At 38.0% G+C, this 17,025-nt stretch overlaps 1 protein-coding gene across 1 annotated transcript in view; it reads left to right on the top strand.

The window, feature by feature from the left end:
- Positions 1–17,025, top strand: part of CAGE1 (cancer antigen 1) — a 63,729-nt gene that overhangs the window by 6,989 nt on the left and 39,715 nt on the right. Inside the window, exons 4-8 of the mRNA XM_079778064.1 lie at positions 2,511–3,569; positions 5,751–5,888; positions 8,405–8,515; positions 11,483–11,563; positions 11,790–11,894. Coding sequence (XP_079634190.1) covers positions 2,511–3,569; positions 5,751–5,888; positions 8,405–8,515; positions 11,483–11,563; positions 11,790–11,894 — 1,494 coding nt within the window. The remainder of the gene's footprint in view (positions 1–2,510; positions 3,570–5,750; positions 5,889–8,404; positions 8,516–11,482; positions 11,564–11,789; positions 11,895–17,025) is intronic.

Below are 17,025 nucleotides of genomic sequence, written 5' to 3'. Positions count from 1 at the left end.
CAGTACAGCTTGTAGAGTATTGAAGATGTGTTGTTGTTTTTTAAAGTATGCCCCCTGCTGGGGATCAAGCCCACAACCCGGGGAATGTGCCCTTGACTGGAATTGAACCTGGGACCCTTCAGTCTGCAGGCCGATGCTCTATCTGAGACTTTCCCAAGTGGGAATCAGCATAAAGGACATTGCTTCTCTGTGGAAAATGCCTTCCTAGATCTTGAACAAGTTTGAAGCAAATTTTTCTAATAAAATCAAGTCCATACTTGGAACTTAGCTCTATCAAATGATAGTTTCTTTGAGGATCAAGGCTCTGTCCTACTTCTTTTATGTATCTTACCATCTATATGGTGCCTTGACTATAATAAGCTTTCATATTTGGTGAATCAAATTGGCTAGAACTCAGTTTACATTAAGAAAAAAGTTGCAAAGAGCAAGCAATATTAAATTATTTGACAAGGAAAGCTTAAAATTTTTCTATCATGTGAGATTTCTATGGAGAAGCAAAAATTATTATTTTTACAAAAGTGGAAACATTAACTTATCTTTTGATGCATTAATCCTAACCATGCATGTGGTATCCTAAGAGCAATGAAGATGCTAATAGTATAAATTCTAAATGCTCTGAACAAACAAACAAAAAAGGATTGGTGTGGGCAAGTAGATATAATCAAAGGATAACATTCTTTTCATTGTGAGTTTGCTAAGAAAAGCTATGAGTATTATGTTTAATTTGCAAGTATGACCAATTTTTTTGTTTATTTATTCAGAAGCAGCATTTATTGCTTTAAATATATTTTCATTGATCTCAGAGAGGAAGGGAGAGGGAGAGAGAGAGAAAAAAACATTAGAAACCTCAGTGATGAGAGAGAATCACTGATTGGCTGCCTCCTGCACGCCCCCTGCTGGGGATCAAGCCCACAACCCGGGAATGTGCCCTTGACTGGAATTGAACCTGGGACCCTTCAGTCTGCAGGCCGATGCTCTATCCACTGAGCCAAACCAGGTAGGGCCAGAAGCAGCATTTAAACGAGGTCTTTATTTCCCCATGTTGGTCTCTGGAAAATAACATTTTAAAAATCAGTTTAATTAGGACTTCCCAAGATTGTTCCTTCCTATTTCCATTGCATTAAGCATTTACTCATTCAGTCAATAAATACTTTCAGGCATCTAATAACATCCTAGTAGAGGAGAAAGATATTAATCAAATAATCACCCAAATAAATATAAATTTTCAGCTATGGTAAGTATCGTGAATAAAAGTTACATATAAAGCGTATATAAAATGTATGTAACATTACATAAAAGTACATGTAGACTTGAAGGAATGATTGGTCCTGCAAATAACAGGGAGTTTGGAGAAGGCTTCCCTTATGTAATGGGAATTGAGCTGACCTCCGAAAGATGAGTAGGAATTAATTAGGTAATCAGGTGTGGGAGAGCATTTCATGCAGAATTAACGTGCAAAAAAAAACTGTGGCTGCAGGGAGCATTGTTCCTATTAGGTCCTGAAGGATTGTTGGGTTGGAGGGGATAAGAGGGATATAGTAGATGAGAATGGAGAAATAGCATGGGTCAGATATCAAGATCAGCTATTCGAACCTTGTAGACTTCAGTAAGGATACTTGTCTTTATCCCAGAGCAATGAAGAAACATTAAAATACAGCGGTCCACCTGGCCAGTGTGGCTCAGTTGGTTGGGTGTCATCCCATGCACCAAAAGTTTGCAGACTTGATCCCTGGTAGGGGAATTGCAGGAGGTAGCTGATCAATGTCTCACTCTCACATGCATGTCTCTCTCTCTCTCTCTCCCTCCCTCCCTTCCTCTCTCTCTAAAAATAAAATAAAATAAATATACAGAGGACCAAGATCTAAATTCTAGAAAGTTATGCATCCCACTCCTACAGATATCTTTTACTGGGTATTTATGTCATATTCATTTCAGTGTTGTTTTACTACAACTTACTGTCCTTTTTTAACATCCCCCCCCCAAAAAAAAAAAACACACACAAACACCTGTATTGTGGGCCAAAATCAATCACAAGATGTTCATCTGGCATTCTAGTGTTCACAAGAGTCATATAGCACAATGAGGCAATGTTTAATGAGGAATTTTAAAAGTATTTAAAAGAGGCCTCACAGACTATAGGGTAATTGATAAATTTGTTTTAATTCATGTGAAGTCAAGGAAGTATGTTATATGTGTCCAGAAAAGTTTGCATCAGAGAAAATGGTGAGAGTATTAAAGTTTAATTTTTCTTTTATAAAAGTAAATGTGATACATATTTTTATCATATACCTATTGTTTGTGCTCTGCTGTGCTGTTAGGTGCTATACATACACTTAGCAATTAATACTTAATGTATTTTTGTTAAGTAGGTATCATTAGTAGAAGTAGATATTATAGTTGTTATTTTACAGCTGAGGAAACCAAACTAGGGATCTACAATTCAAGGTCAGCTCTGACTTTGAAGTTCAAAGTAATCCTACGCTTTCACACTTATTTACTATAATTTACAGGTTGCAGTTTCTTCAAAAGGGATACAGAATTCTGGGGAGATTCCTGAGATGTCAGTCAGTCACCAAAAGGAAGTCACAGTGGAGGACATGGAAAGTCCAGAGATTGTGTCAACTCGTTCTCCTGCTGGCATGTCTTGGAGTTGTGGAGCATCTTGGGAGGACTGCAAAACACATGACACAGAGCAAGACTTGGAGTGCTTACAACCTCTAGAAGAGGATATGGCTTTAAATGAAGTCTTACAGAAATTAAAACATACTAACAAAAAACAGCAAACTCTGATCCAAAACTTGCAGTGTACTAACATGTATTTAGAGAAGAAGGTTGAAGAACTACAGGCGAAGACTAACAAGCAGCAAGTGTTCGTTGGCATCATAAATAAACTAAAGGAGAATATCGAAGCATTAATTGAAGACAAATACAGAGTAATGCTAGAGAAGAATGAAACTGACAAGACTTTGCAGAATTTGCATGATGTTTTAACTAACACGCAAAAACATCTTCAGGAATCTAGGAAAGAAAAGGAAACCTTACAGGTAGAGCTTAAGAGGATCAAGGGAAATTATGTTTGTTTACAGGAAAGGTGTATAACTGAAATACAAGAAAAAAACAAAATTGTTAGTCAGTACACAGAGGTGAGCAAAGCCTTAAGTAAGAAAGAAGAAGAGGTGGAGAGGCTGCAGCAACTCAAAGGAGAATTGGAAAATGCCACCACTTCTGCTTTGGACTTATTGAAAAGGGAAAAAGAGACCCGAGAACAAGAGTTCCTGTCTTTACAGGAAGAATTTCAAAAACATAAAAAGGAAAACTTGGAAGAAAGACAGAAACTGAAATGTAGACTTGAGAAACTGGTAGCTCAATTTAAAAATGAGCAATTCATATCTGAAAGTGAAAGGGCTAAGAATACAAAACTTCAGCAGCAAATCAACGAAGTAAAAAATGAAAATGCAAAACTTCAGCAGCAGGTTGCAAGGAGTGAGGAGCAAAATTGTGTCCCTAAATTTGAGATAGCTCAGTTAAAGGAGCACTTGGAGGCAGTAATGAAGTCAGATATCACAAAGGTATTGTCATAAAATCAAAATCTCTAAGGCAGAATTTCAGGAGTTTGTAATAGTCTAGTGATGCATGCTTTTTGCAGAGTTACTAACCAAAAAAGAGAGACAGAATGGAAAATGCACCAGATTTGGAAAAGTTTCCTTGGTTCTTAGGTACTTGCATTAAAGAGCCGCCATTTCTGGCCTCTTGTTATTATTTTGGTAAATATGAAAATTAATGTGGGAATTTTTGTGGGTACCTCTGACCAATCATCTGAGGAATCCTTTGAGAAAGGATTTTTCTAATGGGGATCTCAATCTTTTCGTACCATGTCTGCCTATTCAACAATAAAAGTAAATAATATAATTACATATTTAGTTTACATGGTAAAACAAACCTATATTTTATCACATTAATTTTGTAGAATTATAAACATTTTAGTGAGATATAATTGATACGTAACATTAGTTCAGGTGTACAACATAATGATTCGATATTTGTATACATTGCAAAATGATCACCACAATAAGTTCAGTTAATATCAGTTAAAAACAGCATGGGAGCCTCACATCAATATTTTTGGAGGGGCTGTAATTTGGTATTCTTTGCTATTCAAATGGATTTTTTGACAGTCAAGAACCTGGAAGTGATAATTTCACAAGACAGAGCACACCTATTTCAGTTTTGTAGGCCTACCTTAAAATATTTATAATACAATCTTATTAACTCTGACTACTTAGAAAGAAGGCTAATTTGAACAAGAAACACGTTTAAGTTTATATTTGTTAAAATAACTTGAACTGAGCTGATATGTTGCTTTGAAGATGTCCTGAGTGGACATTACATAGTGTTTGCAAGTAAATAATTCTATATTTTTAATGATTCTTAGGAAGACATTTTCTCTGTTTAAAAAATTTTCTCTATGATCTTTTCTGCAGAAAGAAGTAAGGATCATCTAAGCCAGTGGTTCTCAAACTTCAGCATTCATCAACATTAGCTGTGAAAATGCAGATTGTTGGGGCCCACCCCAGAGTTTCTAATTCAGAGGGTGTGTGATGGGGCCTGAGAATGTGCATTTATAATGAGATCTTAGGTCTCACTGATGCTGCTGGTCCAGGGATCACACTTTGAGAACCACTAACTTAAGCAAAGATGACCTTAAGTTTAGCTGCTAATCAAATCATGACAAATTTTAAATTGGTAAACTCTGAATGAATTAGTGTAAGTGTACAGAAGTTTATCACAGCATGATTTTTTCCCTTGAGCTTTCTTTTTAAAAACAGTAAATTTTTTTGTTTTATCTTGACTGATCAATTTCTTTAATATCCCCAAATCATTCTTACTCTCCCTTTAGTTTTGCTTTTTATTTTTTATTTTATTTTTTTTTTTATTGATTTTTTTACAGAGAGGAAGGGAGAGGGATAGAGAGCCAGAAACATCGATGAGAGAGAAACATCGGCCAGCTGCCTCCTGCACACCCCCCACCGGGGATGTGCCCGCAACCAATGTACATGCCCTTGACCGGAATCGAACCTGGGACCCTTCAGTCCACAGACCGACGCTCTATCCACTGAGCCAAACCGGCCTCGGCTAGTTTTGCTTTTTATTAACTCTAGGTCCATTTTCTCAAAGTGTGAAACTCTAGGTCTGGGTGTATCTGTGAGTTCAAAAATATTTTCATAGTAATATTAAAAAAAGTTGTTATGGCCTTGTTCACTCTCATTCCTTCACAAGTATATAGTGGAGATTTCCAGAAACTAAATGATATGTGATGTAATTGTTTCCATGGCTGACACAATGTGTGAAGCAAATACAAGATTCCAGCTGTCTTCCATTAAGCCAGCATTAAAAGTATTTGCAAAAAAATGTAACAGACCCAATCTTTTCGCTAATTTTTGTTTTGGTAAATGTGGTAATTAAAAAAAATTGTTATTAGCACAATAGATTTATTGTTATTTAAAAATATTTTTAAATGTTCTCACCTTTAATTTCTAATGCGATAAATATTGATAGATATAACCTACATAAACAAAATGTTTTTGGGGCCCTTAATCATTTTTAAGACTGTTTAAGGGGTCCTGAAAATAAAAAAAGTTTGAAAACCACATTCAGAGGTTTTAGGAATGGTATTTTATTCAGCATTTTACTTTTAAAGTAATCCATGTTCTTTGTCTTTATTGTGACAAATCTAAATTGTGTACACGTAGGATGCGAAGATGATACATTCTAATTGCTCACCTTGTGAAGAAGAGAGCCCAAATCTCCCAGATGTGCAAACAACTTCTCAACCGGCTTTCAAAATTCACTATCTTCTGGCTCTGATGGCAAGATTTCTCACATGCCAGGTAATTTTTTTTAATACATATTTTTTATTGGGTGGGAAGGAAAATACCGAGGTTAGACAAAAAAGGCAATGTGAAGTGACAGAATTAAGTTATGAAAGAAAATAATGGAAGACAGAATAGAGACCCTTCAATCAACCAATCAGCCTTTCCTTCCTCCTCCTGCTTCTTTCTGTTTATCTTTTGTCAACATCTAATTCCCACAAGCCTGTAGTATAGTAACATTAGAACTTCTCATGTTTCAGGAAAGCTCTTTCAGAACATAGTCTTATGCTCTGGGTCAGCCTGCTCCTAGAGATTAGTGATTGTTCACATTAATTAGCTGTTTACCCAATCTAAAAATATAGTTTTGGGGCAAGGGGAGGGCAGTGTGGAACTGTGGATACAGTTCCCGCCTGTCTTGCCCAGTACCACCCCACTGGCCACCTCCTAATTAATTTCCTTTCAATGTGCACAAATCCGTGCCCTGGGCCGCTAGTCCTATATAATAAAACCCTAATATGCAAATCGACCGAATGACGGAATGAACAGCAGAACAACCGGATGCTATGATGTGCACTGAGCACCAGGGGCAGATGCTCAACGCGTCCATTAGTAGAATGAAAAATGAAGTTAATGTAAGGTGAGTTCGAATTCTGGCTCTACCACTTGCTGGCTGTGTGACTTGGCCAAGTAACTTCACCTTTCTCAGCCTTAGTTTCCTCATGATAAATAGGGGAAATGATACGTGCTGCTGCCCTGGGATCTTACAGGCACTACATTTAATGAGAGAATATATTAAAGGACATGACACTTGATAGTTTCTCAAATTAGCTAGCTCTCTTTCTTCCACTTACCTTCTATTATTATGTACTAGAGGCCCTGTGCACGAAATTTGTGCACGGGAGGGTGGGGTGGAGGGGGTCCCTCAGCTCGGCCTGCACCCTCTCACAATCCAGGACCCCTCGGGGGGATGTTAGGACCGCAGTCCGGGACTGCTGGCTCCTAACTGCTCACCTGTCTGCCTGCCTCATCACCCATAACCACTCTGTCTGCCTGCCTCATCACCCATAACCACTTGCCTGCCTGCCTGCCTGATTGCCCCTAACTACTCTGCCTGCCTGCCTGCCTGATTGCCCTTAACCATTCGGCTGCCTGTCTAATCACCCCTAACCGCCTCTGCCTTGGCCCCCACCGCCGCAGCTTCATCCGGAAGGATGTCTGGAATGACATCTGGAAGGTTGTTCGGCTGTCTGGTCTAATTAGCATATTATGCTTTTATTATTATAGATTTCTTTAATCTTAAGTGCATTCATCTGAGCCAAAGTTTGGTGACATAGGTTTGTGATGTTTCTGATCCAACACAAGCCTTATTTCTATTTTGTTTTAGCTAAATTTGTTAAACACTAGCATTTATTTAATACTAGATACCGAGCTAAGCATTTTATCCAGATATCACAAAGTGGTGGCCCACAGACTATATCTACCTAAAGTTTTGTTTTTAAATATTGGAATTTGATTGTGGCACAGACTCTCCTTGGCTGTAAACCTTTTCTCCCCACCTTGCCCTTCAAACATTTGCTTACTCACTATATTTGTTTAGTTTTCTCCCATCTCACTGGCGGCTGCTGTTCTTTCTCAGTCTTAATTTGCTAGTTGCTTCTTCTCTACCAGACCTCTCAATAATGAAGTATAGATCTTTTTAGTAGATTAATTCTGAGCCAAACAAATACTATTTGCTTATTCTGAATCTCCCACCCCACTAGGACATACGCCTTCAAGATTAGAGACTTGGTATGCTGTATGTCCTGTACCTAATACAGGTTAAGTTCCTAATAGGCACTCAACAAATATTTGCTGACTTCCCAGTCTGTCCTTGGAGCCATTTAAGTTTACTGTTCCTGCTTTTCATGGCTTATCTCTTACACCATTCTTTGTACTATCAGGCTTTTTTAAAAAAACATGAAAAACAAAGAAAGGTTTGGAATAGTTGAATTTCTTGTCTAAAGTCTCACATATAATAAAGTGACAGAACTCAGGCAGAACATAAGGCATACACTTGTGACCCTTAGGTTATCTTGGTACAAGCGCCTTCATTCTGGGTACCCGGGAAATATGGAGAGGTTCAGTATTGTTGAGGATGTCTGATTATTTTGGTTTTAGTTATAATAATTTGTCTAAAATTTGGGTTTGTAAACTCACTAGGCTAAGAGGGGCTATATGTATGAATGCATGAGCATGTATAATTATTATAAATGAGTATTAATATCCCAATGATTATATAAATCTGTCCCAATAGCAATCTATATATGAGTGTAAATCTATATGAACTCTTTCTACACTAACCCTTTATTGAATATCTTATTATAAGTAATTAAATAATTGAGTTTAAAAAATTGAGTTCAATATTATTTTACCTCCTTTGATTTGGTCACTTATTTGGGGAGGGAGATGTGTTTCATTTGTGTGTTTTCTTCCTTCCTTCTTTTAGCTTTACTGAAAAAAATAATTAATCTAGCTTCTCAAACTGTTGTCTTTAGGATATCAGCAATCCCGATGCTGAACATTTCAAAGAGAGTGAGAAAGTTAGTGATACAATGCTGCAAAAATTGAAGAACTTTCATCTTAAAAAGAAAAATTTAGATGAAGAGGTACTGTATGTATTCTTTATTCTAAAAATTGTATCACCCTGGCTGGGTAGCTCAATTGGTTAGAGTGTTGTCCCAATACACCAAAGTTGCAGGTTCAATACCCAGTCAGGGCACATACAAGATCAACCAATGAATGTATAAATAAGTGGAACAACAAATCTCTCTCTTTTCAATCTCTCTCTCCTTCCATCTCTTTCTCTCCCTCCCTCCTCTCTCTAAAATCAATCAATAAAATTTTAAATAATAATAATAGCCATGGCCAGGTGACTCAGTTGGTTGGAACATTGTCCCCTAAATCAAAAAGGTTACAAGTTCAATTCTTGGTCACAGCACATATCCCAGTTGTGGGTTTGATCCCAGGTCTGGGTATATGCAGGAGACAGTTGATCAATGTTTCTCTCTTCTTTCTCTCTCTCTCTCTCTCTCTCTCTCTCTCTCTCTCTCTCTCTCTCTCATCAATAAAAATATATCCTTGGGTGAGGATTAAAAAATAATAAAAATTATACCATTTTTAGTAAAAAAAAACACACCAGTCAAAGTAAAAGGTAGCATAAAATATAAATGAATTCCTAAAAATTTGGATATATTTTAAGAATGTTTTTGTGGACCAGATTAGCTTTACTATGGCCCCTTCTAAAGAGATATATTGTTTGAATTGGACTTGTTTTATGATATAAGTCTGTATTAGTCTCATTCATCTGCCAAGAAAAGTGGTATGATTATTTTCTCTCTTTTACATGGCATTACTGAGTCCTGAAAAATAGTGTATTTTGAAATTTCTATACTGATTTCAAACTTTATCACTAAAAATAATGTGTAAACTGAAACCAATAATTTTATTTCTCATGTGGGATAAGGGTAAAGGAAGAGAGGTTCCTGAAATTTCTTCAGTTGATTCTTTTCTTGGTGTAGTGCTACTAACATTGAAAAATAAAATTAAGAGAGTAAATTAAATAGAGAATGTGATAAGATGTTAACTTGTACAGTTTTTAATCTGAGAGGAATACAAAAGTGGCAGATCTGTCTGGCTCAAGGAATAAAAACACATTCAAATCTTGTATATTGGGTCATCATAACAAATTTAGTCCTGTCCTATTAGGAAATTACTTCTCTGAACTGAAGTGGATAGAGAATTTGTTGCAGGTGTTCTGATGACTCAATCTCTTGGACTCCTAGCTAACATATAGAGACAAGAATCAAGAAATAAACAAAGATGCACAGAAATTACTGGCCTCCACTTCTTTTTTAAATATATTTTTATTGATTTCAGAGAGGAAGGCAGAGGGAGAGGGAGGTAGAAACACCAATGATGAGAGAGAATCACTGATCAACTGCCTCCTGCACACCCCCCACTGGGGATCGAGCGGGAAACCTGGGCATGTGCCCTAATCAAGAATTAAACTGTGACCTCCTGGTTCCTAAGTTGGCACTCAACCACTGAGCCACACCAGTTGGGTTGGCCTCCACTTCTTAAACCAGCCTTCAAAAATAAGCCCAGTTGAGGGTAGGAGCAGGATAGTACAAAAATACAATTTCATATATTTATATTCTTTTGGTAAATTTCTGTGTAATTCCTGAAATATTGGCAGGTGAGATTATATGATGTCTGTGATTTGATTCAGTGAAGGGGGATGGAGAGGGAAGGAAGTGGTTGGAAACATTAATGATACAAAATTGGCCATTAGTTATAAGTAGTTGAAACTGGATGGTTCGTTAAAGATTTTCTCTATTTTTTTTAAATATTGGAAATTGTTCATAATAAAGTATTCTGTGTAGCACATTTTATTTCACTGATATTTGGAGACGTTTGAATATTAAGATTTATTGTTGGAACAAAAAGGAACAAAAGAGCAAATGAGAAATTATTATAAATCGCATCTAGAAAAAGTTGGCTCATTTTTTTTCTTTAAAGAAGAATTTAATAGCCTAACTGTAAAAAACAATGGAATATTAGATTAAGCTCCCTGGAGATCCCAAACCCATTTTTAGGTTCGGTGATTCACTGGGAGGCTAGGGCCTCAGCATACAGCATACTCACAGCTTTCATTACAGCGAGAGGATACAGAGCAAAATTGGCAAAGGGCAAAGGCACATAGGGCAAAGTCCAAAGGAAACCAGATGCAAGCTTTCACGAGTCCTCTGTCCATGGAGTCTCACAGGATGTGCTTCATCCCCCCAGCAGTGAGGTGTGACAACACATGTGAAATGTTGTCTACCAAAAAAGCTCATTTGAGACCTAGTGCCCAGTCTTTTTACCTGAGGTTCTTCCCATAGGCACTTTCTGCCTAGAACATACCAAAATTACAGACCCTCCAGATGGAAAGAGTTATTCAGCATAAACCACATTCTTTGCTAGGCACAATGAGCCATTCATATCAGAAAATGATGGAAACCCTTCTACCATCCAAGTTCCTAGGTACAGTCAGGGGCAGCTTGGCTAGCAGGCCTTTCTAAATATAGCAGCCTCAGGCCTGCTGTGTGAACTCCTTTCTGAATAAGCTGTAAAAACAGTGTCTCTTTTCGAAACCAGGAATTGGACTGTACATGGTTTTATGTTTTTATTATAAACTAGGGACTCCCCTCCTCCAGTGCAAATTTTGTGCACTGGAGGAGGGGAGTCCCTCAGCCCAGCCTACACCCTCTAATAGTCTGGGAGTCCTTGGGGGATGTCCGACTGCTGCAGAGGTGGGACAGGCTCCCACCACCGCCACTGAGCTCGCCAGCCATAAGCCCAGCTTCTGGCTGAGCGGCGCTCCCCCTGTGAGAACGCACTGACCCCCAGGGGGCAGCTCCTGCATTGAGCGTCTGCCCCCTGGTGGTCAGTGCGCATCATAGCGAATGGTTGTTCTGAGGTTCAGTTGATTTGCATATTAGCCTTTTATTATATAAGATTATATAAGATAGATGTTATAGAATATAGTTTTATTTCTTCTCATTCTCTGAAATATAAAATGCTTTTTTTCTTAGCTACAGAAACATAAAGAAAGAATTGCAACTTTTAGAGAGTTAATTGCTAATGAAAAAGCATTTCAAGATCAGGTTATTAACGTGAGTTTAACATTTATTATGTACTGTCTTTACCATATAAAAATACAATTTCACATATGTATATTCTCTTGGTAAATTTGTTTAAATCCTTCTAGCTCTAAGTTCTATACGTGCTTCTTTTATTCTAGCCACTGAAAATCTCTTTGTTTCACTAATAAAGTATTTATTTTCAAATACTCAAAGGAGTGTGAAAGTATTGGAAGTGAGCACAAATATTTAATCTCAGGTTACAGACTTTGATTCAAATGAAACCAAGAATGTCAGAGATCCTACCTTATTGGGAGCCAAACTGGATAAGTACCACAGTCTAAATGAAGAGCTTAATATCTTGGTAAGAAAAACTTTTTGTTGCTTTGCTATCATTCTTATACATAATACCATTTTATTAACAAGTTTAAGAAATTGTCAGCTTACAAAAAATTTGCTTATTAAAATGGTTACACACTGGCATTGTGGCAGTATTATTTACCCACAAAGTATAGAATTGAATTTGCATTTTCAGGTTTTGAAATTTTACATAATGTCCCATCTGATTCTGTTAAGACTAATCAGATTAATTTATTTGAACATGTAAAATCAAAAGATAGGTGCAATTTTTCATAGTGAATGAAACTTACTTATATTGTTGCATATGCTACCACCATCCTTATACCAATAGCCATTTACAACAATCATGATTAAGGGGTGCTTAGGGAAACAGCACTCATAGTTTACTTTAGATGGTATCTAAAGATAAAAGCATCACTGAAAAGAAATGGTAATTATGTAACTTAATGGAGGTGTTAGCTAATGATTGGTGTTAATCATTTTGCAGTATATAAGTGTATCAAAACAAATTATATACCTTAAACTTACACAATGTTATATGTCAATTATATCTCAATAAAGTTGGAAAAAATAAAGGCAGATAAAACAGGAAAATATGTTAGAAGAAAATGAAAATATGATCTTGGTAGCTAGATAGTTATAGAGTTACAATCCAATTGTATCCCACTATAATGAAAAGGTGGTTCATCAACATAATTTATTTTAATAGCAATTAATTTAAGAAGTCTATCATATTTTTAAATTATTAAAAATAAGCATATATACTAAATTTAGAATATACCCATTCATCTTTTTTTTAAATATTTTTTTTCCAGAGAATATATATTTGGTCCTTAGGCTTTAGCTCCTTACATGGGCTTTGGTGGAGGTCATGGGGCAGCACCCAAAGGTCTAAATTGGGGTGGGGTTGTTCCGGGCTTCAGGAAAAGGATTCCTGACCACTTTGCCGTGAATGGCACAGCTCACACAGTGATGGAGTTTCACATACAACTTAGGACAGTGATGGCGAACCTATGACACGCGTGTCAGCACTGACACGCATAGCCATTTCTGATGACACGCGGCCGCATGCCGAGGATGAAACATTTGCTGCTCCTGAGGATGAAACATTTGCGACTAGAGTCTTGGAGTTAGTTTTTTCCTCAAAGTGACACACTACCCGAGTTATGCTCAGTTTTTTGGCGAAGTTTGACACACTAAGCTCCAAAGGTTGCCCATCACTGACTTAGGAAATGCTTAGGTATGAGGACACTCACTTTGGAAACGGCCCTAACGGCTATGGCTGAGGCCCCGACTGTGTTTTGAATGCTGAACTTCCTAATGGCCTTGTCCTTGGGCACACATTTAAGCAAAGTTGGTGCAGTGAAATGGCTGTGGCCCTTTTTGGCATGACCGTTGTTCCTTCTTTTCTTAGTCATCTTGGAAGAGAGGACCCAAGAGAGCCCCACTCACCTTTAAAAGAAGAAAACATCCATTGCTGTGAAGGCTTAAAGTTTTCTTCTTTTCTAATTCATTTATTTTTTTCAATAAATGAGTAATTATTGACTTTCCACAAAAGGTTAAATGCTAGTCACTGTGGAGATAGAAAGCTAAGTCAAACGTAACCCCTGCTTCGAAGGAATCTAGGCAAGATAAAGTACATAAATGATTATTTACAAAGAGTAGAGAAAACGTTTCTTGAAAAGAGATACAGTAACTCACATCTAAGAGGATGTTGTTTGTGAGATGACTGGAATTCAGAGGAGGAACAGATGATGGCCACGTGGGAGAATCATGGAAGACTTTGTGAAGGGGACGGAGTTGGGCCTTGAAGACTAGTAAAATTTGAGCATAAGGATATAAGAGGAGAGCACTCAGTAAATTCTGTCATTTATTAGCAGTACTTTGCTTCTGACATAAATGAGATGAGAGTGGACCTTCATCTTTCCAGCACTAGGAAGCTGGAATGAGAAAAAGGGCACAAATGGGAGAGTCAGATATATTGTGTCACTTTTAAAATATGCCCCAGTCTTTCTTGTACAAACTATCTCAGAAATAATCAATGAGGGAGAGAGTTCTTCATTGAAAACAGTAGAAAAGATGCATTTATAAAATTATATTTTGCATCCCTGAATAAAATAAGGAATCTAGGCTATTATAATGGCTGCTAAAACCTTTAAGTTTAAGACTGACAGCGAGCATTTAATGAATGGGTCAAACAGACAAACACCTGAGCCTGCTGATCAATTTCAACCACACTAGAGGTGAGACAAGCAGACCTGGGCCCCCTAACCTGATGCAGAAGGATGCACAGAGCATCTCTGAAGTAGTCTCACCAAAGCAACTGGATCTGAAAGCCAGCTGCTAGACCTAGCTACCAGTCAACAGTGGATAAAGAGACATTAAATGACACCATGAAAACAGACCCTGAATGCGAAGAATTCTAACCAGTAAACAATTGGCGTGAGGAACGAGAAGGAGAGGAATAGCTATTATAGACTAAAGGAGATTAGAGACAAATCAACCAAATGCAGTATGTGAGACCTGTGTACATCCTGATTTGAACGAACCCACTATAAAAAGATATTTGTGAGCCCTAGCCAGTTTGGCTTAGTAGGTAGATCACTGGCCTGCAAACTGAAGGGTCCTGGATTCAATTCTAGTCAAGGGCACATGCCCAGGTTGCAGGCTTGATCCCCAGTAGGGGACATGCAGGAGGCAGCCAATCAGAGTTTCTCTCTCATCATTGATGTTTCTATCTCTCTCTCTTTCTCCCCCTCCCTCTCCTTTCCTCTATGAAATCAATAAGAATATATTTTTAAAAAAGAACCTGCCTACCCAGGAAGTCTGCATGGATTGTACTTGGTCATCCAGATCATTAGGGGGCAGCACTGGACCTGTACTCAATGTTCACTGAATATCTAATGCCCTTTCTACTACAGAAAACCTCTTTTTCTCTAGACCAATGATTTTCTAACAAGCTCCCTGGTGTTTGAGTAGCAAGACTCTAAAATCCCTAATTTGGAGAGAATTAAAAATGGTAGCAGAGTAAGTGGATGCTCCCAGGAACAAACTGGTATTACAACTAAAATACAGAAAAACTTCCTGAATAATCAATAGAAAACTCGCAGGAGAGAATCCTGACACCTGAGGACTGAAAGTGGAGACATAATTTATTTTAATAAATAGAGACTGGTAGGAGGGGTAGAGGCACGAAAGGGCTGGCTGGGTGCCCACAGACAGCAACTGAAGTCCTGGAGAGAGATCACAGCTGTGGGAGATTGCCACTGAGAACTCTGGGATCTAATCCCCAAGCATGGCCTCCCAGCAGAGAGCATCAAAACTGAGGAGGGTACCCACATAACATCTGGCTGTGAAAAGCAGTGGGGCGCTATCCGCCAGAGAGTAACAGCTGAAAACTCAGGCACCCTTTTAAAGGGCCAATGCACAAAATTCCCTGTGGAGCCACCCACCTTGTGTCGGCAGAGGGATGGTGAAGTGCCCTGGAGCTGTAAGGGCAGAAGCCATGACTATTTGGGGGCTAGAGCTCAGAAGGCATACACCCCAAGTTTCTTGGGCTGAGTCATTCCCTCACAGGGCAGAGGACATCTTTCCCACATAGCCATCTACCTTGCCTGGGAGGGAAAGACAGTTGACACACCCTATTGGAAAACACCTTGCCCTGAGGCCACTTAAGAGATTAAAAATAACAAGTAGTCTCCAGGCAGTAGCAACTGCCCCACCCTGTTAAAAAAAAAAACCCTCACCACACCTGAGGACAAATGCCTGGGGGTGTAATTCAAGTCAGAATCCTATCAGACTGTAGACAGAGGCAGTCTCTGGAGGCTTTGAGTCTTTGCCTGATCTAATTAGTCAGAAACACTGTCCTGCACTAGAGATTGAGAGATATAGAGGATCTATCTAATACATAGTCACAAACCCAAATAGAAAGCCAAAATGAGGAGACAAAGAAACAACCCCCAAATGAAAGAACTAGAGAATTTTCCATAAGAAGAGATAAGTGAAGCAGAGATGAGAAATTTATCTGAAACAGAGTTCAGGGTAATGATGGTAAAGATGCTCAACAGCATGAAAAAAAAAATAGTAATTATGAAAAAAGAACAGTCTGAGATAAAGAATGACATAACAAAAGTAAAGAACACATTGGAAGGAATACACAGATTAGGGAAAGCTGAGGATCAAATCACTGAATTAGAAGACAGAGTTGAAAATATCACTCAATCAGAAAACCAAAAAGAAAAAAAAACAATTAAAAAATACGAGGACAGCTTAAGGGAGCTATGGAACAACATGAAAATAACAATATTAGAATAGCAGGTGTGCCAGAAGAGGCAGAAAGAGAGAAAGGCATAGAGAAGGTATTTGAAGAAATAATGACAGAAACCTTTCCTAACCTGGTAAAGGAAAAAGTCACACAAGTTCAGGAGGCACAGAGAACCCCAAACAAGAAGAACCCAAACAGGCCCACACCCTGACACATCATAATTATAATGCCAAAAATTAAAGACAAAGAGAGAATCTTAAAGGCAGCAAGAGAAAAGAAAACTGTTACATACAAAGGAGTTCCCATAAGGCTGACACTTGATTTCTCATCAGAAACTCTACAGGCCAGAAGGGAATGGCATGAAGTTCTCAAGGTAATGGAAAGCAAGGATCTGAGACCAAGATTATCCAGCAAGGCTATCATTCAAAATAGACAGTCAAATAAAGAGCTTCCCAGACCAAAAAAAAAAGAAGGCTAAAGAAGTACATCACCACCAAGCCAGCTTTACAAGAAATGCTACAAGTATTGCTGTAATAAGAAGAAACAGAGAGAGAAACCTAGCCATACAAAAATATAATGGCAATAAATAAGTACCTATCAGTAATAAACCTAAATGTAAATGGACTAACTGCTCCAATCAAAAGGTGTAGGGTAGTAGAATGGATTCAAAAACATGACACAACTATATGCTGTCTACAAGAGACCCACGTCAAAACAAAAGACACACACAGGATGAGAGTGAAAGGATGGAAAAAAATTTTCCATGCAAATGGGGGGGGGCAGGGAAGCTGGAGTAGCAATGCTCATATTCAACAAAATAGACTTTAAAATGAAGGCCATCACAAGAGACAGCAAAGGTCACTACATAATA

Source organism: Cnephaeus nilssonii (genome assembly GCF_951640355.1).
Source record: "Cnephaeus nilssonii genome assembly, chromosome: 7".
Lineage (NCBI taxonomy): Eukaryota > Metazoa > Chordata > Mammalia > Chiroptera > Vespertilionidae > Cnephaeus > Cnephaeus nilssonii.
The sequence above is the reverse complement of the archived record's forward strand: the minus strand, read 5'-3'. Positions and strand labels throughout refer to the sequence as shown.